Source organism: Zingiber officinale, chromosome 1B (genome assembly GCF_018446385.1).
Source record: "Zingiber officinale cultivar Zhangliang chromosome 1B, Zo_v1.1, whole genome shotgun sequence".
In the NCBI taxonomy this organism is placed as follows: domain Eukaryota; kingdom Viridiplantae; phylum Streptophyta; class Magnoliopsida; order Zingiberales; family Zingiberaceae; genus Zingiber; species Zingiber officinale.
In genome coordinates this window covers 94295594-94319702 of record NC_055986.1, presented here as the reverse complement: position 1 = coordinate 94319702, position 24109 = coordinate 94295594, and the positions used below count along the sequence as shown (strand labels likewise).

The 24109-nt window shown below is 37.4% G+C and overlaps 1 protein-coding gene across 1 annotated transcript; it reads right to left on the bottom strand.

The window, feature by feature from the left end:
- Positions 1-10573: 10573 nt before the first annotated feature.
- Positions 10574-11047, bottom strand: LOC122040105 (probable deoxyuridine 5'-triphosphate nucleotidohydrolase). Its single transcript, XM_042599469.1, has one exon. The coding sequence runs from the start codon at positions 11045-11047 to the stop codon at positions 10574-10576; it is 474 nt and encodes a 157-aa protein (XP_042455403.1).
- Positions 11048-24109: the final 13062 nt, after the last annotated feature.

Sequence of the window (24109 nt, the reverse complement as noted above, 5' to 3'; positions counted from 1 at the left end):
CTACCCCAAATCATAAAAGGGGGAGCACAATGCTCTCAACTCCCGGTACACGATGACGGGGAGGAATCTCTGCCGGCTACCACGCTGCGTCACACTACCCATGAGCGGACCAACGGAGCCAAACAAAGTCCAACTTCCTGCCGGCTATCACGCTTCTACACTAAACCAACGGAGCCAAACAGAGCGGAACTGTCTGCCGGCTACCACGCGGAGTCACCCGACCAACGGAGCCAAACAGCAGAACTGCCACAGACCTGTCTGATATACCACTAACCCATGAGTGGTGGTATGTACAGATACATGTAACTGGCGATGTGCTCGACAATAATGGAGCAGACCATCGCACAGCATGCAATCATGCAAGATGATGCATGACACTAAACATGGCAATATCATGAACATCATAACAATAACCATATAAATAAATACAAAGTGTGTACCACAGAACAAAGTATCAAATGGAAGGTACACCGATCAGATATGGTATCAAATAAACCCTAGGTCCTGAACATAATGTATAATATGGTTGTGTCACTACCTCCAAAGCATGTATGAGCAGGTAAATAATAACATGCAGTGCATAATAAGTAAACAAGCAACATGTAACAGATCATGTAGTGACCAACCGAAACAAATGGAAAACACAATCATTGCTATATGTTAAACACATTATTATGCATATCAAAAGACATAAGTCAAAGTACCCGCCTCCAATCGAAAAGGTCCAATTCGATAATCGAGATACTCATCTCGCGTCAAACTCCTGTGTTATTAAACAAAGGTCTAGTTTAGCTAATTCTATCATACAATAATTAGCCAAACTAAATTCTAATCCAATTAAGAAGTTCTAAATTGGATCCAACTAATCAACCCAACACAATTAACGAACTCTAATTAAATAAAATCTACGGATCCACTAGAGTTAGTTCCTTAACCCTAATCATCCTAGCATAAGGATTAACCTAACAAACGGAATATCACTTACCTGAGTTGAATGCCTCAGCCGATAAATCATTGCCGGAGATGTTGCTACCAAAAGCTTTCCAGCCAACACCACCTAGAACCCACTCAAATTCCGGCCAACCACAGCTATCCACTGGTAGCTGGAGCACAGAAAGGAATCGACAACAAGGCAATGACGAGAGATCGTCGCTAGAGCAGAAGGCTCAACTGCAGTAAGGCTAAAACTAGGGCACAGAATGTACCACTGGGCGGCAATCTAAGGCAGAGACAACAGTCAGAAATCGGGCGGCGCCGGCAGTCTATAGTCGGAGTCTATTGTTGGGGGTCAGCGGCAGCAAAGAGTAGAGGAGAAAGGGGAAATATGCCCGACCGATTAGGGCACGACTTGCGGTTGGCGAGGAAGGAGGATCGGCTAGGGAAAAGAGGCGGCGGCGCTATGGTGGCTTCGTGCCGGAAGAAGGCTCGACCGACACTCGTGTGGTGCTGAAAAGAAGAGACGGCGTTGGTGGCGTCGGCACCTAGGGCAAGGAATCGCTCGACTGAGGAGAGGGAGAAGAGAAATGCCGGCTTCTTTTGGTCTCGGCCTTATGCACGCGAGGGAGATGAGGAACCGCCGACGGTTAGGGCTCGAGAGAGCTTCGGCGGGGGAATGGAAGAGAGACGTGCGGGGGAGGGGGTTCGACACAGGTTCGGCGAGGAAGGGAGTAAACGAAGGAATAATAAAAAGAAAAAGAAACGGAAAATGGAATTATAAATATAAATATTTCCTCGCTTAAATGGATATCCTAAACAGGCTCTCCCGGGGCCCCGTTTTTATCCCCGTAAACGCGTCCATACGAGCTCCGAAAAATTCCCGTAATTTTTTCAAAAATTTCAGAAAATTCCCTTATTAATATTTGCCTATTTTCGGTATTTTACAATAGTTGCCGATTCGGTTGACTTCTTGTGGTAAAAGGACGCTCAGTAGATAGAACTCTGCTTTGTCGTTAGCCACGTTATCAGCCTACTCCTTTTTCATCCACTGGTATTTTTCTTTACCTTCCGGTGCTATAAATCTGTATTCCATTATTAAAAGTAAATCGACATCAGTTTTAAAAAAATACTTACATTCACTTTTTCCAGCTAGCGAACTCCCCCTCGAAATTCGGAGGGTATATGCTTGGTCCGGCCATCGTCTTTGCTTCAATTAGTGGTTAGTCCTCCTGAAGCATCCAGGATCTGCTACCACTTGTTGGGGACCATTGGGCCGGCTAGAAGGGGGGTTGAATAGCCCTGCACAATATAGAAACAAAACCCTTCTCGTACTTTAAAAGAACACTTGAGTAAATTAAATATAGAAAGAAACTAAAAAGACGAGGCTCACGGATTTGACTTGGTTACAACCGGGGAGGTTGTTAATCCAAGGAATGGATTACACTAAGTATCTCCTCTAGGGGGAGAAGCCTCTTACAGCAGTGAAAGCACAGAAATGAGAAGCTATATTAAAAGAAGAGTGCATAAGTGTTGTAATGCTAATTGCTTGTTGATTGAAAAGCTTCTTGACCAAGGTTATATTTATAGCCTTGGTCGGGGCACCTGGAGGGTTCCAGGCACCTAGAAGGGGATAAAACTTTATCCCCTCCACAATGAACCATGCTCAAACATGATCTAGTTAAAGTCGCATTCCTGGTGCCCGGACCCTTAAAGTCAACATTGTTGACTTTTTGCGGTCCGGCCTCTCTGCTCCGATTTTGCTCACCTCGATCCAGATCTTCCGCTCCGCTCGCTTGTGTGATTTCGGCCAACTGAAATAAGGCTCACCCAAATCCAATTTTGGCCTTCTTAAGCAACCTTCCACTCTGGCTTCTCATCCCTCGAAAACACCGCGCGCTTCCTTCTCGTCCACTAGCGTACTCTTACACAGCACCTTGTCCCTCGGACGCACCCAACCCTAGGCTCTCTCCCATACCATCCTTCTCACTAGCTGCATCTTTTCCTCGGCTTCTTATGTTCCTAATCTCCTGCACACTTAGACATAAGGTTAAAATACCACAGGACCTAACCTAACTTTGTTGATCACATCAAAACAACCTTGGGGTTCCAATAGTTAGTATAATTTAAATTATGCAAGCTTGTAATTTGTTTTTGTGAAGTTATTTGTAATCATTGAATTGTTAGAGAATTATTCAATGAAAGAGATCATCGATCATGGGCCTTGAAGTAGGAGTTGCCACAGACTTTGAACTAAGTAAAACAAAACTGTATCATCTGTTCCTTTTCTTTCCACTACATTTATTCTATTTTTTCCGAATAACATGAAAAATCCATGAGTGATATTCCCCTTCTAATGTTTTCGATCATATAATTTATTTCAGAGCGGGTCGTTCTAAATTGGTGAAACCATTGTCCAAGCAAATTTTTTTATGGTATTTTTTATTTTTTGGAGTCAATCAAAATTGGTATTATCACCACTTATGATGAATATATTTTAATCAAGGTTTTTTTATTTCTCAAAGTTGATGCAACACCACTAGAGTTCTTTAGTTCTTTTCATAACGCACTACTAATCCAAGACCAAGTCTTAGAACAAGTTTTTTAGTTTTTGATTTTGCGAGGTTATCATTGAATAACCCATCAAGAAGGCTTCAGTATTGCACACCCGCCCCTTTTCTCCAATGAGGATTTCAAATAATGGAAAGGTTGGATGTACTACCACCTAAAGACGTGGGTGGAGATGTGGATTATCATCCAAACGAGATTCACACTTCCCACCAAAGATAGGGTACTTGTCCCCTACAACAAGTGGGATGCACCAATAAGGAGAAAGATCGAGGCTGATGCAAAACCAACCCAAACCTTGCAGTGCGCCCTAACCAAGGATGAGCTGAACTATGTATTCTCAACTGCAAAAGGCCTAAGGGAGAAACTGATCGAATTGTACAAGGAGACCACTAACACAAAGTTAAGAAAATATACTTAATTTTAAATAAGTTATATATGCATCTTCTCTGCATTAAAAGGCGATCTTGAAACAAAGCCAAGACCTGTCCCCTCGAAAAAAGACACATATATTATCATCTAAGATTTATAAAATACATACACCTGAAACAAAAATCCACATGTTTACTATGCTTTTAAGATTGTTACATCTATGTTTAAACCACAGAAGTATGACTATTATTTCATGCATCAGTGAGTTTTCAAGAATCATCAAGAACAGAAGATAAATAAAAGCATGCAAGGTAAATATATTCTAAATCTAGAAAAATACCACAAGACATTATCAAAGTTGGTACCAAAGATGTTGGCATTCCTAGTGAAAAGATTATTGAATTGATCCAACCCACTTTGTTATCTAATGGTGCAATTACAATTTATAGAATAAAGAAAGCTACGATAAATTAAATAACTTTTGCATAGAGGAAAAATGGATAGAAAACAACATATTTTTTAATTATTATTTTTATGTCATATACAGATACATAAAAGTTCTATATTTGATCCATATACAGGCTCAAAACTATATAGATACATAAAAGTTCTATATTTCATCTAGAATTACATTACACTATTCTAAAATTATTTACCAGATAATGATGCATCCACCTACCTTAATATTTTGCAAAGAGTTATTAAAGATGTGCTAAAGCTAATCATATGAAATTGTCAACTAGTTAACACAAAGAAAGGAACAATTTTTTGACACATTCATTAGTTTATGTTAACCACCAAAACACAACCAAACCAAGGACAAAACTATAAATTCAGAAAATCAAAACGAAAAATAAAGTTAACAAAGTGAGGATATATATATATATATATATATATATATATATATATATATATAACCTAGTTATAAATATAATCTTGTATGCATTCTGCCCACTCAAAACACTTATTTGTTGATTCTTGTATTACGAAATAATTATTATTAGTAAATACTTATTTGTTTCCTAGTTATTAGGAAATATTTATTTGTTTCCTAATGATTAGAGAATAATTATTATTAGGAAATACTTATTTGTTTTATAGTATTTTTTATGTTTTCCTATTTTATGTATTTTCATATTTTTTACTTTGTAGTGGTATTTATATATCATATATTATCATTAATAAAGTGTATGAATTCTATCGTCAACGTGGTATCAGAGCGCTAAGCTTAACAACAATCTTTTTTTTCTCCACAATATCCACCAGCCGCCTTCTACAATGGTTGTCGCCGACAACATCACTCACCAGCTATCTCTAATAAATACTCCTGATTCACCTTCCACCCTTGTGGTTCTCAGCGTTAATGCTTAAGCACCATTGAAACTCACCACCCCCAATTACTCTGCCTGGCACTTGTAGTTCACGTCTCTTCTATTTGGATATGACTTGCTGGGTTTGGTTGATGGCTCACGTCCTTGCCCCCTACACAGATAATGCCTACAGACACCATGCTGCCTCAAGCCAATTCTGATCATATTCTCTAATTTTAGCAAATAACTGAGGGTTTTACTTTAAAAGACTACCAAACATGCATTCCTTGAATACCTTAAACAAATTACTCAGCCATTAAACCTTAAACCTTGCTATGATACCAAAATAGTGGCCCACAAAAAACAAAATAGTGGAATAGTGGAAACCTTCAAATCTTAGATAATGTACAAGACACTAGAAAGAAATACAAGACTAAGATCTAAAGACTTAAAGACTTACAGGGTTTTCTCAAAGTAAGACTTGTAGCGTGAAGCGCTTGATGTCTTGCAATGAGACTAGACATAGGGTTTTATAGAGAAGGAATCGATGAACTGGGTGCGCCTTGGGCCCCATCATCATTCAATCGAATCTTATCTATTCACCCTTTTACAAACATTATTGTAGTGCTGACTCAGAAAACTTATCAACATAGACACATGGACGGCTCCCCGGGGCTCAATCCATAAAGTTTTGGATTCCTGGGCTCACCATGCTCCTTTATGTCAATTATGGTGGATTTTTCCTTATGAGTTGTGCAATGCGTTGCATGTGAATGAATACTTTGAATAATTCAATTCTTGCTTCATTGACAGCTGGTAAGGCTTTTTGACAGTAGGTGTCTTGTCCTTGGAAGTGGCTTCTTTTGCGGAAATCTGATTCCTTGAGCTGGCAGATAAATTCAAGCTCTCTAATGCTGCTAAGGATGTGTTTGGTTGCTGTCCACTCGATGTCGGCCATGTGAGAGCGTTTGTCGTGTTCCTCTTTGTTGTAGATACTTGTCCTTCCCGTATAGCAGGCCAATTCTTCATATTGTTGAAGGAGCTCATAAGGCCCGCTAGGTGTTGGGATGCCATCAAATTGGGTTTGTCCTTGATCTATAGTAAGGCTTCCTCGATCTGGGCTAGTATTAGAAGATCCTTCGCCGCAGGAGTCCATGATCCTGTCAAGGAACATACAAGTCGAGAAAGTGCATCAGCTAATAAATTATCTTTACCGTTTACATGCTGAAATTGGATCTCAATGCCAAGTCCTGTAATAAAGTCTGTGAACGCCCGCCATCTAACCCTAGATGGTTTATTTTGAGCAGACTTATTGAAAAAGCTTATAATAGCTTGGCAATCTGTGCGAATAATAAGCTCTGGTTTATCAAGATAGTATATCTTGAAGCTATTGAGACTATTCATTATTGCATGAATTTCAGCATCTATGGTTGATTTTAGTGGGTTGTATTTCCCACTTGAGTATGCACAAATTTTCTCTGCTGAATTAGAATCATACTTCTTTGGTTTCCACTTGCAAATTCCACCCCAGCCTTCCATACAACCATCAGCTTCAATAATAATAAAGCAATCACTAGGAGGAATTGACAGATCGGGTAATTCCTTGATGATCTTTTTGATTTTCGTGATTAACTCTAGATCTTGAAAATTCATTTTCTTTTCACCAGTTGGGCTTGTCTTTGCATATAATGGGCCTAACAATCTTCCTAGATTAGGAATATAACTTCTTGCGTAATTTAAGAGGCCTAACCAAGATCGAAGACCTTTGGTTGTAGACAGTTCTTGCTCCTTAAAGTCTGCAATCTTTGAGATCACATAGGGTTGGAGCTTTATTGTTGATTGCCCAATAGTGGCGCCCAGAAATTCAATAGTAGGGCTCCCTATCTTCATTTTTGTGGGACTTAATATTAGTCCATTTTCTTTGCAAATTCTGAGCATAATCTTCAGATGCTCCTTATGTTCTTCTTCTGTTTTAGAAAAGACAAGTATGTCATCAATATAGATTGCTAAAAATTCTTCTGTACCTTGAAAGCAGCTATCCATCTTCCTTTGAAAGACTGCGGGAGCATTCTTCAATATGAATGGCATAACAAGCCACTCATATAAATCATCCGGTACCCAAAAAGCTGTCCATTCAATAGAATTTGGATCCATAGCAACTTGATGAAAACCGGATTTCTAATCAAACTTTGAATAAATATTACTGCCTCCGTTTCTTTTGATTATAGTATTGATCCCTGGTAGGCTATACTGATCCTTATGAGTGTTATCATTAAGTCTTTTGTAATTAAAGACTAACCTTTCTTTGCCTTTAACTTCTCTTTTTGTTACTGGATCAATAGTTGTTCCTGAATGGACTATAATAGCTATTGTTTGATGTCGGCTTTTGCTTGGTTTGATTTCTTGCAAATCAAGTAGTATCTTGATGTGTCTTCTGAATGCATCTTGCATCTATGGTGTCACATGCTTTAAAGGCCTGTCTTCTATAATTAGATTCGTATTTTTGATATCAAGAATACACTTAATCTGATTTTTGGACCGATACTTCATAGGTTCATTGCCGATATATCCTGCATCAGATAATTCTTTAATGATGCCTTCAATTTGCGTACCTGTTTGCCATGTAAAAACTTGCTCCTTTATATAATAATACTCTTCTTCTTCGAGGTCAATCTCTTCAATAGAGGGAGCTGTAACAACCATTTGATGAGTCTTGATAGTTGTAACATTCTTGTAGAAGGTTACTTCATCTCCTTCAATTCGAATACCTCCATAGAGAGATCTAATAAAGTTGCATCCGATAATCATAGTGATATTACCTCCAATGGATAAAGGAAAATCATAAGTATAAGGTATTCTGAAAGAATGCTCTTCGATCTTCATGTTTCCATACTTCAGTTTCTTATTAGCTGTTGTTTTGGAATTAATTCCACTAAAGCTTACTATAAAAGTATTATCCTCTATTGCTTCAGCTGGGATAGATGCCTGGTCAATACAGCACATTGTTGCCCCTGTATCAAGAATAGCATTTACTTTAAAATCTTTGATACTTGGTATGTGGATTTCAACTTCAAGATTGAAGAGCCCATTTGTTCTCTTCTTTTGTTGAGATACTTCCTCTACAGAGAAGACCTTTTCCCTTCCTTCTGAAATAAGCACATTAACTTCTTCTCTTTCCTTTTGAAGTAATTTCTTTAAATCTTCATTTTCTAATTCAAGGGCATCAATTTTAAATCTCAACTCTTCATTTTCAGTATCAACTTCCAGCTTTTCGGCCGAGCTTGTCAGAGAATATCATTTTTTTCAGTGAGAAATTCCTTTTTAATTTGATCAATTTGAAGTTCCATCATAGCCTGAGCAGCCTCAACTTCTTGTTGTAACTTGACTATTTCTGCTTCTGCCCATGTTATATAAGCTTGCTGTTCTTTAACTAGGCTTGTGGGATTGAATGGTATGATAGATATTCGTTGCACTGGTATAATCATATCAAAATAATTATCTGAACACATACCACATATTGTTACCTTGCACTGGCTGCAATGTGCTCTGTGTTTCTTCATAGTTTCTCGCTTGCAGCAATGGCATTTGTCATATGGCGATGGAATGTCATCATTTATTATCCAGATATGAATGCAGTCATGCTATTCCTTTGGGACTCGAACCATGGGCTACCATCCTCCAGTTTTTCCTATCATATAGCAGTTTTTTGTTTCCATGAAGACAAACAAGTATTCAATAGCTATGGATAATACCTGTTTATCCTCGCTTTCTGAAATGCTATAGATATATCTGATTGGTCGTCTCCTTCTTGTACTGACATTATTTCATATTCTTCAGGAAGTTCTAATCCTTCAAACATCGCAACCCTCTTGATATTTTTATATTCCGTTGGACAATCTTGGGCAAAATGGCCTTCCTCTCCACAAAGAAAGCACTTGCACTTTTTGTTCCTTATCAGATGCTTCTTCTTTTCTATACGAGCATGAGACTGATGAGGCTTTCCTTTATAAGTAGTTGATTTTCGGACTCCATACCTTCTCTTTGAATCTTGATAATAACCAGGTATAGCTATTTGGTTGCAAAATGATAAATCTTTTAATGATCTACTAAAGGCGGCCTTTTTGCATTCTTCTTCTAAATATCTATAAGCAAAGATAATACGGGGGTGAACCCCCATTGTGTTACCAGGGTACATATCTTCAAACGCAGCCTTTATTCTTCTCCCAAGGTCCCCTGGAAGTTTTACCCAAAACTTCTCAGATAACTCAAGACCTGTAAATAGATGACCTATCTTTGCAACAAGATTCATATATTCATTCATGAAAGGTATAATATCCTTAATTTGAGAATATGTTAATCTTTCTAAATCCCTGTACGCTCTATCTTGCATATCAGTAGATCCTTGAAATGGATCTTCAAGGATAAATATTCTTCTAATTTGAGAGATTAAATTTTGCGTACCATTTCGTCCATCAGCTGATCTTATAGTTCAGCATATTCATTTGGAAAAGCCATGCGCCATTGAATCCAGGTAAGTCTTTCTGCTTCCCCCAATAAATTTTCAATAAAATCAGCCTTATCTTGTGTATCTGTGAAGTTCTGTAGGGCACTACATTCTTGGTGATAGCTTCCCATCGGAAGAAGACGTCCTCAATTTTTCCTAACTGCATAGGAAGAGTTATTTTGGCTCCTGTCTGTTGCTGTGCTGATGGTAGATTCCACCATTCAGAAGTATTATTTTCTTTAAAATACCCTTTGCCTTTATTTATTTGTGGTTCTCTAGCAATACTGACAGGTTCTGGCTTTGGTCTTGTTGGAGGGTAGCCAACTGGATTCATAGTTGTATCAACAGGTGGCCTGTATTGGGATACAGCCTCCTGAGAATATATTTGTTCTGACAGACGCTGTAACTGCGGATACTCTATAAGAAATTCGTCTTCCTTTCCAACAGCAAGAATATTATCTTCAGAGAAGCGTTGTAATTGTGGATAGTCAGTGCAAAACTCGTTCCCAACATCTTCCACAGCGAAAGGATTAACAAAATCATCTGGAGTGTTGAAAAAAAAATTGGGAATACCTGTGTCCACTTCTTGTAGCATTAGATATTGCAAATAGCTGATATAATCTTCTTCAATATCTAATGTATTGACATATAAAAATTGTCTTTGATCAAGGAATTCAATATACTCTGGTTCTTCAATAGACTCTGAAGTGTGTGGTTGTAGTAGATCCCAAATATCTTCAGTTGTAAAATGTTTTTGCCAAATTTCATGTCGATATTTCCTTGCAGATTTAAAATTCTGTTTGTGAGCCATCTTTTGTTTCTACTCTCTTGCTTGTAATAGCTCCGTCCTTCGTTGATTTGTTTCTGCTATCCTTTGCTCTTTATCTTATTCTTGGATAGATAAACTTGTAGATCCAAAGCCTCTTTGTCCTCTTGAGATATTGTCCAGTTCTCGTACTGGCATGATCATCAGGGTTTTGCAGCATTCTAGAATTATTTGTGCTATACACTCCCCTGTTTTGAGAGACAAAGTATCATTAGAGAAATTGTGAACAAGAATCTTTACTTCACCTCTATAATCTGAATCAATAACATCGGTGCCTATAATGATGCCTTTCATAGCATAACTGGACCGAGGTGCTATACGAGCATAAGTGCCTTCTGGAGTTTTGATACTAATTCCAGTGCTTAATAATTCTTGTCCTTGTGGAGGAATTATATAATCTTGGTCAACAGCAAGATCATATCCGGCAGCTCCTTTTGATGCTCGTCTTGGTGTTTTTGCTGTGCTACTTATCTTTTTGATATAAAACACCTCCTCTTCTTCTTCTTCTAGTGTTAGGACTGCAACTGTATGCATCTATTCTTCATCACTTTCTTCATTATCCCTTGAGTTATATCTTGGCGGCGTTGGTGTTCTTACTGCCTGGTAATTATTAAAATGAAGGGAAATTCTTCCATTAATTAAATTATTAGTGGTTACCTCAGTGGGTTGTAATGGAACTGTAACCGTTGAGGGTACAATAATCCAGTTCTGCCCCATTAATTCCCTTGTATTATATCTCCTTCCAGGTAATGCTCTAACCCCATGGCTAGCAAGATAATCAACAACATTTTGAACTTCATAAGCGAACCCCACATTTGGAGTATTTGATAATCATCCAACAAGCCCTCGAGTGATGAGAATATTTGCTTCTCCATTTCACCATCCTTCATAGCCACGTGCTAAGATAGATATCTGTATATTTCTATAGAAATCAGATATGGTTAGCATTGTGTTAGGGATTACATACACTAGCTAGCTTCCATGTGTAAGATCAATTTCCATTGTTGCAAAGATTGCTTGATCTCCTTGCCATCTATTATCACGAAATACCACTAGTAATAAAGTACCTTCTTCTTGTCGATGAAGGATTTGAATTATGACTTGTATAATCCTCATATGAATAAATCTCATCCCACTTCTTTGTAATTGATGAAAACTTTCTTCTTCAATAAAAGCTCGATCAACCTGATTGGTTGTCACCAGAATGGCTTCTTCTAATCTATGCATATACACCTGATGGTGTACATCATCTCGTCTGGAATGATAAAGTACCTCAGCGGGTACTAAGGAAGCCCTTTCTTGCATAGACTGTCTTAACTGAATTTGAGGATCAATCTGTTGCTCAAGAGAATAGATATAAGGTCCCTGACCAGTAATTCTTCGTGTGATTCTTTGTAAAGTCCTTTCAGCATTATATCTCCTTTGTTGATTACGCCTGTAATCTCGAATTTGATCTTCAACAAGGGGACTTCTTTCATTTGCTCTTTCAGTTATGACAGGAGGATTTGTAGTGACTCTGGTATTCATTGCTTCTTTTGTTCTCGAAATAAATCGTAGGGGTCTTTGAACACCAATAGCTTCCCTCTTCCTTCTTTTGCCTTTTCCTTAAGGGTCAAGCCTTTAATTTTGTTAGATAATTCTTGAATAACTTCGTTAGGTAAAGATACCTCAGGATTAGCTTTTGCTTCAATCTTCTTGATTCTGTCCTCCAAGCTTTCATGTTTTTCTAGTATAGTTACCAGAAGCTGAATCTGTGTGTTTGCTTGTTTGATAGTAGCAATTGTTCCACTAAGAGTGCCTTTGTAATCAGCAGGTTTACAGAAACCAAGTGAAGGAGCTTCAATTGCTTCAGTTGCCTAGAGAGCTTCTTTATATGAACTTGTTGCTTGAGTGTTGATATAGCTCATGAAGAGGCCCACGCTCCTACCTTCTGTAGTACTGCTTCAATTTGACTAAGCTTTCTTTTTAATTGTTCAGAATAAGCTATTACTTGGCTGGTTTCTAGCTTATGTTTTTCTTCAATTTGGAGTATAAAGCTTTTCAACTGTTCCCTAGTTAAGGGCTAGTTTTGCACTACTTCTTTAGTCAAAATTTTGATTTCTTTGACTAATTTTTTATTTTCTCCCTTTAAAACCTCAATATCTTCCTGAATTTTTTTAAAATTCTTAAGGTTTACTCTGTTTGAGAGGCTCAGTCTATCAAATATGACAGCTATATTATGTGCTAGTTCTTTAACGGTTGGCTTTGTTTCTGCTAAATCAAGGTACTTAAGGTTTGCAGTTGGTGACTTTGCATACCATTTTTGTATAGCTATTTCCCATCGTCTAGACATAAAGATCTTTTCTCGAGTAAATTGGCTTTTGGCTATCCACCAATCATACCCACCTAAGGCTTCTGGCTATCCACCTTAAGCAAAACTACCAGGCTTAGTTAGCGATCTAGTAGTTTCTTTTTCAAATTGATCTTATCCATAAACACTAACTAAGTAATTCTTCTTTAAAGGCTTGAATACTAAACTGTAATAAAGCGACTGGCTCTGTCAAGATCAACTTCTCCTCAACGCTATTATAGGTTCAAAGTCTCCTACTCTTGTGCAGTTTTTTCTTCATCAACTTCAAATAGAGATGCATGACAGATAGTGGAGAGAATCTACGCTACTCCCTCACATGGAAGGATTAAAACTCATCGTCAAAATCTTGCCAGCCCTCAACTCGGTAACAGATCTATCACTAATTATATGCAGGACATCAAAAGAAATATTGACGCTCTTATGCTTATGAATGTTAAAGTTGATTTTGATGAATTCTCCATTCATGTCCTGAATGGTCTTAGCCAAGATTATTGCAATATCTCACATGCTCTGCAAGTTCGTGACGTCCCTATTACCTTTAATGAGCTATTTGAGCAGCTCCTCAGCTATGAAGCCCAATTAAAAGTCTTGACACCATCTCCATCTTTGATGCTAATGACTGCTCTTGTGGCTCCAATAGGGAATTCTCGTAATCGGTATTCAAAATATCATGGTGGTCGCTAGCAGGTTCCATCGATGTCCCATTAGCAGCGCCTACCTACTCCTGGGCTGTCTACGCATCCTCTTGCACATCCAGCTATATCCAATTCCAATCGTTATCTTCGGCACTGTTAGATCTGTGGTGTCCAAGGTCACTCTGCTCGCTAGTGTGGTCATATGACTGCCTCAATGCTTGCTTTGCTTCTGCCGACTCCTCCGTGTGCTCCACGTCCAACGTATAGTGCACCGTTAGGGCACACTGCTGTTCATTTTAAGCCCCTGATTCTCGGGAATGGGTGGTCAACTCTAACACCTCTCATCATGTTACCATGGACCTCACTACTCTCTCATTGCATGAGACTTACTATGGGAATGATAGCATCATCATTAGTTATGGTTCTAGACTACCCATTATATACACTGGTTCTTTCTCTTTCTCCACTCCATCTTTCCCTTTAGTTTTATCTAATATTTTACTTGTGCCATCTATGTCAAAAATTTTGATTTCTGTCACTACACTTTGTGCTATTAATCCTATTACATTTCTTTTCTTTGATTCCTATTTTCAGGTGTTAGATCGTTGTATGGGAGCGACACTGGTCAGCGGAGTCCATAAAGATAGTATCTATTACTGACCAAAATTTGTGTCTACACTATCATCCCCTTTTGCCTTTTCTGTGTCTATCTCGTCATCTATTTCCTTATGGCATAGTCGTTTAGGTCAACTATCATTAGATATTTTGCAACATTTTTTGTTATCCTTGGGTCTTTCATTTCCTGTGAATACTTTATCTAATTTTTCATGCACTTCATGCAATATTAATATGAGTCATAAATTGTCCGTTCATAAATTTAGTATTTTGTCTCGTGCCCCATTGGATATTGTCTTTTCTTATGTTTGGACATCTCCTATATCATCATTTGATGAACTCAAGTATTATGTTATCTTTGTTGATCATTTTACAAAGTATATATGACTTTATCCCTTACACAAAAAATCATATGTATGCTATACCTTTATTGCATTCAAAACTCTTGTTGAAAATTAATTCTCGATGACTATCAAAACACTCTTCACTGATAATGGAGGTGAATTCTTAGCTCTTCACTTCTTTCTTACTACTCATGGTATTAGTCACCTTACCACTCCTCCACATACTCCTGAACACAATGAATACTCTGAACGTCGTCATCATCATATTGTTGAAACTGGTCTCACTTTGTTGCACAGAGCGTCTATTCCACTCACTTTCTGACTTATGTCTTTTCTGTGGCAGTTTTTTTGATTAACTGCATACCTAAGGTCGGTCTTTCCCACATGTCCTTTTTTAAAAAATTGTTCACCACTGTTTCTTATCTTTCTAAGCTTCGAGTTTTTGGGTGTCTATACTTTCCATGGCTGCGCCCCTACTCTCACCACAAGCTTGATCCCAAGTCAACCTCTTGTGTCTTTCTTAGCTATTCTCTCACCCAGAGTACCTTCCAGTGCTATGATGCCACTCTCAAAAGAATTTTTGTATCTCGTCATGTTAAGTTTATGGAGCCTATTTTTCCATTTGCCATCACCTCCTCCTTGGATTCTATAGTAATAGACATTGGTTCTGTGTTCTCTTCTACACTTGTCCTCTCATGGGACCCTCTGACACTTGTTTCGCAACCTAACACTAGCCATAGCCACCTGGAACTAACTTCTTCACCACTGTCATCGCTGCTGCCATCACCGCCTCTTGTTGTCGAGCAGTCCACACTGCCTGGTGGCGACCAACCCTCTAGCCCACCGCCTCTCTATCCCCCTCTCGCTTCTCAAAACCAACATCCCATGCAAACTTGCTCCAAAAATTCCATCTACAAACCCAATCCAAAGTATCTTCTTCAGACTAGCCTTCCACAATCCTGTGAACCCTCCTTTATCATGTAGGTGCTCAAAGATCCAAATTGGGTACAGGCCATGCATGAAGAGTATGATGCTCATCTCCATAATCAGACTTGGACTCTTGTCCTGCCTTCGCCAGACCAAAATCTTATAGGTAACAAGTGGGTGTTTCGTATTAAGCGTAATTCTGATGGTTCAATTGTTTGGTATAAGGCTCGCCTTGTTGCCAAGGTTTTCATCAATGTCTTGGTGTTTACTTTCATGATATATTCAGTCCTATTATTAATCCAATAACTATGGACATTGTTCTTAGTCTGGCTGTGAATCGGGAATGGTGTCTTCGCCAACTTGATGTCAACAATATGTTTCTTAATGGTCATCTTGAAGAGGAGATTTATATGGTGCAATCTTTGGGTGTGCGCAGTGTTGAGTTTCTAGATCATGTGTGTCATTTCCATAAGGCGATATATGGCCTGAAGCAGGCTCTGTACATTTGGTATTTGGAGTTTTGCGCTTTCTTGGTCTCTCTTGGCTTTGTCGCATCTCGGGCTGACACCTCCTTATTTTTTTTTTATTTTCGGGATGGTACTATTATCTATTTCCTTGTATATGTTGATGATTTAATCATTACAGGGAGTGATGCTTCTTCTGTTAATGTCATGGTATGTAAACTTCATGCAAAATTTGTGATTAAGGATCTTGGGGCTCTTTCCCTCTTCTGCGGTGTTGAGGTTCGCCCAATCTCAAATGGTCTTCTCTTATCTCAGCAAAAGTATGTCATTGATCTTCTCTCCGAACATCACATGCTTGACTCCAAGCCGGTCTCTATATTGTTGTTGGCTCTCGTCTTACTTTACATGATGGGTCTTCATTTTTTGATGCGACTAAGTTTTGACAAGTGGTTAGGAGCTTACAACATCTCCATATGACTCGTCCCAATATTTCCTTTGTGGTCAACAAGCTCTCACAGTTTATGCATGCTCCTTCAGAGATGAATTGGGGCGCTGTGAAGCGTCTACTTCGATATCTCAATGGTACTAGGGATCTAGGCATTCATCTTCTTACAGATACACCTCTTACTCTTCATGGTTTCTCTAATACGGACTAGGCAGGAGATCCAGATGATCGGTGTTTTATGTGTGTATTTATTATTTTTCTAGGTGCTAATCCAATTTCCTAAAAATATACCAAATAGCGCACGGTTCCGCGCTCTTCGGCTGAGGCTAAATATCACACCATTGCCTCTGCGGCATCTGAGATCCAATAGATTAAGTCACTTCTCATAGACCTGCTTCTTCTAGTTACCACGCCTGCTGTGCTCTTCACTGATAATTTGGGTGCTACCTATCTTTCAGCTAATCCTATTTTTCACTCTCTGATGAAGCATCTGGCTATTGACTATCACTTTGTTCGTGATCTGGTGCAGACCTATGAACTATGATTTACTTATATTCCTACTGAGGATCAATTGGCTGATGCACTTACCAAGTCACTTTCTCAACCTCGGCTGTTTACTATTTGCAGCAAGATTGGTGTCATTTCTGGGACACCATCATGAGGAGGCGTATTAGGAAATAATTATTATTAGTAAATACTTATTTGTTTCCTAGTTATTAGGGAATAATTATTATTAGGAAATACTTATTTGTTTCCTAATCATTAAAGAATAATTATTATTATGAAATACTTATTTGTTTTATAACATTTTATATGTTTTCCTATTTTAGTGTTTTCCTATTTTTCACTTTGTAATGGTATTTATATATCACATATTATCATTAATAAAGTGTATGAATTCTATTGTCAACAACTTGTGTCTACCATAAATTTAATCATTATGGATTTATTAGTTGAGTGATATGAGATCATCATGAAAGGAAGGTATACAGATTTGGGAGGTGCACACAAGCACCCCACACTTTGTTACATAAGGTAAACTCAATGGAATTCACAAAGGACTAGCATTCGCTAATGCTCGGGGATTAAGAAGACTTTTGGCGGTTTTTTGTCTTGATAACATCTGTGCATGCAATCATGGATGGTGATGAGAATTTACACTATACAGGAGCTCAAATTTTGCAAATTCACAAGCTTATGGAGAAAACACACACTATTGCTCTCGTACATATTAAACGCACTACTAACTTTGTTTCCCATCATATGACACATTTTGTTTCTTCTTCCCCTTCTCCACTTGTTTGAGAGAATGGGAATTAATCAATTTGGTTGAAAAACTTGATATCTGACATTATTTTAATGAGAATTTTGAGTTTTCTCCTTAAAAAAATATATAAGAAATTATACTTGACCCTCGCTTCCTATTCACGATCTCCCAAATTATAAAGTTGTGACTTGCAAGAATTTATAAATTGAGCAAAAAACTCAGGGAAGAAAAATAAAGTGAATAATTTTTTTATTTGATTCCCTTTGAGTAGTCAATCAGGCTATGTTTGACGATTTTTGTCAGAGATTTAGGAAAAATTAAGGTTGAGAAGGCTTGAACTAATGATCTCAAGCTACTAAGTAGAGAAGGATGAATTGTTTGGGATGGTTGAATTGCCTTGTATATGGCTGAGTCAGCCAAGTGTCGAGTTGTCAAGTTGAAGGTGTAGCCTGACTGCAGAATGTTGCAATGTCGAATTGGAACAAATAAGGAAATAACTTCACATATGGAAATATTCTCATATACAAAAGTCAAATTAAAAATTATATTAATTAAAAGATACATAATTGTGGACTCCTTTTAACTCTAGTCAACATTTAATATAGAAATAAATATTCTAGAAAATGTATATTTTAAACTTTGTAGGAATTAAAAATATTCCTTTTTTATTTCAAAATAGAAAATATTAATTTCAAAATAATAAGAATTTAATCTCTAATTATATATTTAGAGATAGATGTGTCAATCATAAATATTTTTTAATTTATTTTTATTTATTACTAGATTAATAATTTTGAGCATTTTAATTTTTTTATTCAACTTTTTCTTTGATATTTGTTTCTATGTTTGCAATTATCTATTTTTTTTAATTACTATTAATTTGTTGCCACAATAGTCATTCAATAAAATGATAAGGTTTCCTTTTTTTAATATTTTTCTTAATACTTCTGATCAGTATGAATAAATTATTTATCTTTTTCAATAATAATTTCTAAATTAATTTATAAAGGAAGTTTATAATTGACATTATAAATATGAGCAAATTGACAGTTAATCTTACACACAATAACAAGTCTAATAGTTTACAATGGAACTGAAAGGAACGTTGGCTCTCTCTTTCCTTGTTTTCTTTTGCATCATTAGTGGTATAATCTCGACAAGGTTTTCTTGATGCATGACCATTTAATTTACAATACATATATATGATCCTAAGATTTATATTGCTTGTTTAATCTATATATTCTTAGCTAGAGGAATAGATGCAGAGCTTGCAAGCGAAGGAATCTCTAATGTGCAAGACAACAAGGTGATCGCAACCGAAGAGTTGTGGCGGATTGATCAAGGTTCGACGCCGCCAAACTGCAATGGCAAGTGTAATGGTTGCACACCATGCAGAGCACGACTGATCACGGTGCCACCGGCTGCCAGTGGAACTAGGAGGCTCTTGCAGAATGTGGTCTGGAAGTGCATTTGTGGCTAGGTCCATAAACTTTATATATATGGTATGCCTATGAATAAATTAAAGTGATGTTCTAAATGAACATTTAAAGAAGTTGTGATGGAGTGGTCTACTCAATATTGAATCTCCTTTTTATTAAATGATTTAATAAGAAAAGTATATATATAATAAATTAACATTATAAAATAATTTACAAATTTATATAAAATTTATTATATATTAATTTTAATATTTTTTATTTAAATACAGTAATTTTATAAATTTTTACTATTTTTCATTAATCACACCTTTAATTAAATCCTTTAGTTATAACTTACCAAAAGTTTTGGGAAGATCCGAGATATCATAGCATATCAAAAGTCATTACCATTTGGTGCAAATTCTTTTTATTCTAAATTATTTAAAATTTTAAATACTAAAAACATAAAAAATTATTATTAAAATAAATAATAAATGTTATTTTAAAAATTAAATATTTGTAACAAATAATAGCTATAGATAGGAATAGAATCAATCCTAGTTGAATCAAGGATTTAGATGTGAGGTAAATAGTCCTTAGCCTAAAACATAAAACATTTTCTTATGTGAATATTTTTCAAGGTGACACAAAAGTGTTTAGTGCAATGAAAATATTAAAAATGCAAAACAAATGCTAACATAAGAAATTTTACTTGACTGTCGCTTCTTAATTCGTAAACTCCGAAATTATAAAGTTGTGGTTTAGATGGATTTGATGAGCGTTTAACTTTGGTAAAAAAAAAACAAATTGATTTTTTTTATTTGATTCTCTTTGAGTAGTAGTCAATTGGGCTATTCGTCTAGTAAATGTTGGTTAACTAATAGCAATCGATTACTGCCATATCGAGAGACCAGGAAAGAGTTGCTTTTGGGATAGTGTCACGCCCCGGAGGAGTCCTTGCCTGACAAACAAACAACATCTTCCCACTTATGACAATGTATGGATCCTGTATATATAGCCATATAGTTGTACAAGTATGATAACAATATGCCACACGACTACAAACAATCATAACCACGCAGTTGTATATGTTGTTCACATGGTTGGAACAAAAATATAGCAAAATTCAATAATAACACACAACCTACATGTCAGGTATAAACTCAAACCACATCGAAAAATAAACAAAATCGATAGACTGCATGTCAACACAACTTACACAACAATAAAATCCTAAAATGGATAAAAATAGCCTAAAGTCTCAAAACCATAATCAGGACAACTTATTACAAAATCAAGCTTGAATACAAAATACAAATAGCATAGTACAGTAATCTCAGATGTGATATGGGACTGGCAACCAGGATCCTCCAAGCAAAGCCTTAAGCATTTGCCTATTACTTGGGGAAAGTAAAACATACATAGTAGTGGTGAGTTTGGGTGCCTTAGTGGGTAATAAACAAATGGTAGTATATGGACAAATGTGTAAGGAGATCAAAGATATACAGTGTTAGTAGGGAAATAAGAACATGATCATATATGACATAATAAATACACATACTAATACCGATCTAATACATAGTATAATGATTAGTAATCGCTAGGGATCACCATTGGATCTACTCGTAACACCTAAGCATTATATATGGTAGCATGTACAGGTATGATAAATGAACATGTATAACTCATGACAACCATATACAACATGCATTTACAACATAAGCAAATTACTCAACTATAAATAATACAATGAGCAGAGCTAGATAATGATCAACATAGGTACCGTAAAGACTAAGCATGTGGCAATACATATTAGAGTAATAGTTCATCATATGTGAGAGCATCACTCCACTAGAAGCAAGCCATCATATGTGGGGGCAATGCTCCACCACAAGTAAACTAGCATATGTTGGAGCAATGCTCTACCACGAGCAAACCATCATGTGTGGGCAACTCTCTATCACAGGTAATACAAATGACCAAGACATCTAGCTATATAGCTAGGAATTGCGTGAGATTACTCTACCACATATCACTGAGGGCAGCACGAAATGTCAGGGTCCTTGTCTATGTGAGATCACTCTACCAAAGATCACTCGGGTTGTTAGGAAGTAGCTATCTAGCTATGGGTTGTGCAAGATCACTGTACCACATATCAGTGTGGGAAGCCCAGGATATAACATTCACTGTCGACTAGCTCTGATCTCGACCTACAATGGGATGGCGCCCTGGTCAATATAATACATGCAAATCCAAATGTTTATTAATCACTGTTGATTAGCTCTGACATCAACCATCAACGGGTAGGTTCCTTGGGCGACAGGATACATGCAAGTCCAGATGTATAGCAATCACTGATGACTAGCTCTAACCTCAACCTAAAATGGGTGTGAGCCCCGGCCAATAGGATACCTACAAGTCCAGATGTATGACAAATCACTAATGATTGGGTCCGACCTCAACCTACGACCCAGGGTGGGGGCCTGGTCGACAGGATATATACATGATCACTGTTAACTCTCACAACATCATAGTGGGTCACTCACTAGTAGGAGAGATAGTTGACAAGATATACTGGTCAACATCAACTCTCTCAATATCATAGTCAGTCACCCACTCATAGGAGACATAATTGACATGATATACAAACAAAGACACAATTTAGTGTTACTTACATGGTAACCATCTACATCAACAGGAATATACGAGCTCTATACAATGATACTGTTACGCCCCAACAGAGTCCCTGTTCGACAAACAGACAGCATCTCCCCTGTAACTATGACAATATGAATGATAAATACATACACAAACTATATACATTAGCTCACACGGCTTGAATATACACAACCACGCAGTTATATACTCATCCCACTTAGCTAGAACAAAATAATCACAACCATGCAGTTATATATATTAAACAGCCCACACGATTGCACTAAAAACACAGCGAAAAATGAAAGAAAAGCCCACACAAACCAAATAGATACAATGTGTGCTGACACAACTTAGACACAAATACAACACCACAAATAATGGTATAGCCACATGGCTAAATATCAATACAATGACAAAATAATAAGGAATATATGAAATAAAACAAGAGTGAAGTAAAATCATCTTATGATGTGACGTAGGACCGGCAGACAAGATACTCCAATCGACTCCATAATCATCTATCTGCTACCAGAAAATATAAAGATACAAATGGGGTGGTGAGTGCAGGTCACTCAGTGGGAAATAGACAAGATAGTTCATTGTCTATAAAAAACTATGGAGATCAAAGTATACACTCTCAGTAGAGAAATAAGAACATGATCATATATTGACATAGTCAATAAACACACACACCAGTGTTGGATCGTGAGATTCGATAGAGGGGGGGTGAATATCGATAAACAAAATCGTTCAAGTATAAAAGCAGCGGACATAAAAGGACAATGCTAACACAAGCTGGTTTTACTTTGTAACACCCATAGGGTACTTAGCAAGATTTTTTTTTAGATATTTTTATCATGAATAAAAATAAGTCTTAGGTAAACATTAGCAAAAAAAAAAAAAGTTACAAGACTTAGGACTTGAACCTTGGATCTCTCACTAAATACATGAATAAGTTAACCAATAGACCAAGGGTAATTATTGTTAGAAAGGAAAGGGAAATCATGGTTAAAGATAAGGAAATGAAGGCTCTCTTCACTTAGAAGGAGAAGTTGGAGTTGCCTCCTTTCTCTCAAGGAAAAGATGAGCCTTGCTTCTTCTTTTAATTAAGGAGTGAGTAAAAGAAAGGAGAAGGAAAAGTGCATTTCCCTTCCTCCTCTCATGTAGAATAAAAAGGGAAATTAAAGGAGAGATTTCATTTTTCTCCTCTTCCTTCTCCCTCCCTCTCTTCACCGTGACCAAGCCTCTTCCCCACCTCCATTGCCGAAACCCAAACAAAGGAGGGCTTCTCTTTAGGAAGGCTCCACAATCAAGATTACTTCCCTAAGGAAATCAAACACAAGGAGGTAAGCATCCCCTCACATGTGGTACAAGTCGTTTACGAAATTTCTATAAGGTTAGAAGTCTTAAAAATAAAAATAAAAGAAAAGAAACCTGTAACGCCCGAAAATTCTCAAAACTATTTTAGAAATATTCTATGAATTTTCTGGAATTTTAGAATATTTTTATGATATTTTTAGAGTAGCGGAAGTAGCAAAAATAATTAGAAAAGCAAAATAGCTTAAGTGGGAATCGAACCCGGGACCTCTCGGGTCCACTAAACCTTTAGACCGCTTAAGTAACCAGTTGAACCCAGCAGGGCCGTGCTGAAAGAAAGGGGAGTCAATTATATTTATATTTAAGTTGGGCCGAGTTACCCATTTAATATAAATAGAAAATTTAAGTGGGGTTTGGTTTATTTTTAATTGGTTCGGCAATTTCTCCTCCTCACCCTAACCTGACGCCGCACCTCTCCCTCTTCTTCTTCCTCTCGGCGCCAATCCTAGGGTTCCCTCCCTAGGGCCCCAAGGTCATCTTCAGGTGACAACTCCGGCACGAGGACGCTCTTCTTCGCGAGAGGAACGCATAGACGTGAGAAGATTGTCGAAGGGGTCGTCTCCACCGGAATTCTAGCGAATAGAATTGTAAGGAAATTAGCATACGAGGTAAGAAACCCCTCACCTGCAGTATAAGTAGCTTCCGTTTGAATGCATGCTTTTAGATTAGTTTTACTCGGATTTTTGTTGACACCTAGGGTGTATTTAACCCTACTCGCAGCTTTAGGGATTAGTCGAGCACCTCTAGATGGGTCGAACGCGTTTTCCCTCTTCAGTTTGAGGTTTTAGGCGTTGTCGGGTGCCTAGAAGTGGTCTCCCTACTAGAGAGGAGAGTTAGAGCACACCAAATGCTCGATAAAAAGACTGGGACAGCTTTTGATTCAGTGGGCATTTATTCAGCTCAGTTAAATGCCGTATAAACGTATTGATCCAGTTAATTAGCTTTATTACAGCCTTCATGGGACTAGATGTCCAATGGGTGGGCTCCCACAGTCGCCTCTAGGTTCAGACAACCTAGCTCTAGGTTCAGATAACCTAGAAACGGCTAAATAAAACAGTACAGCCATTCAGTATTTTATTTTCAGCAGTGGCACTGT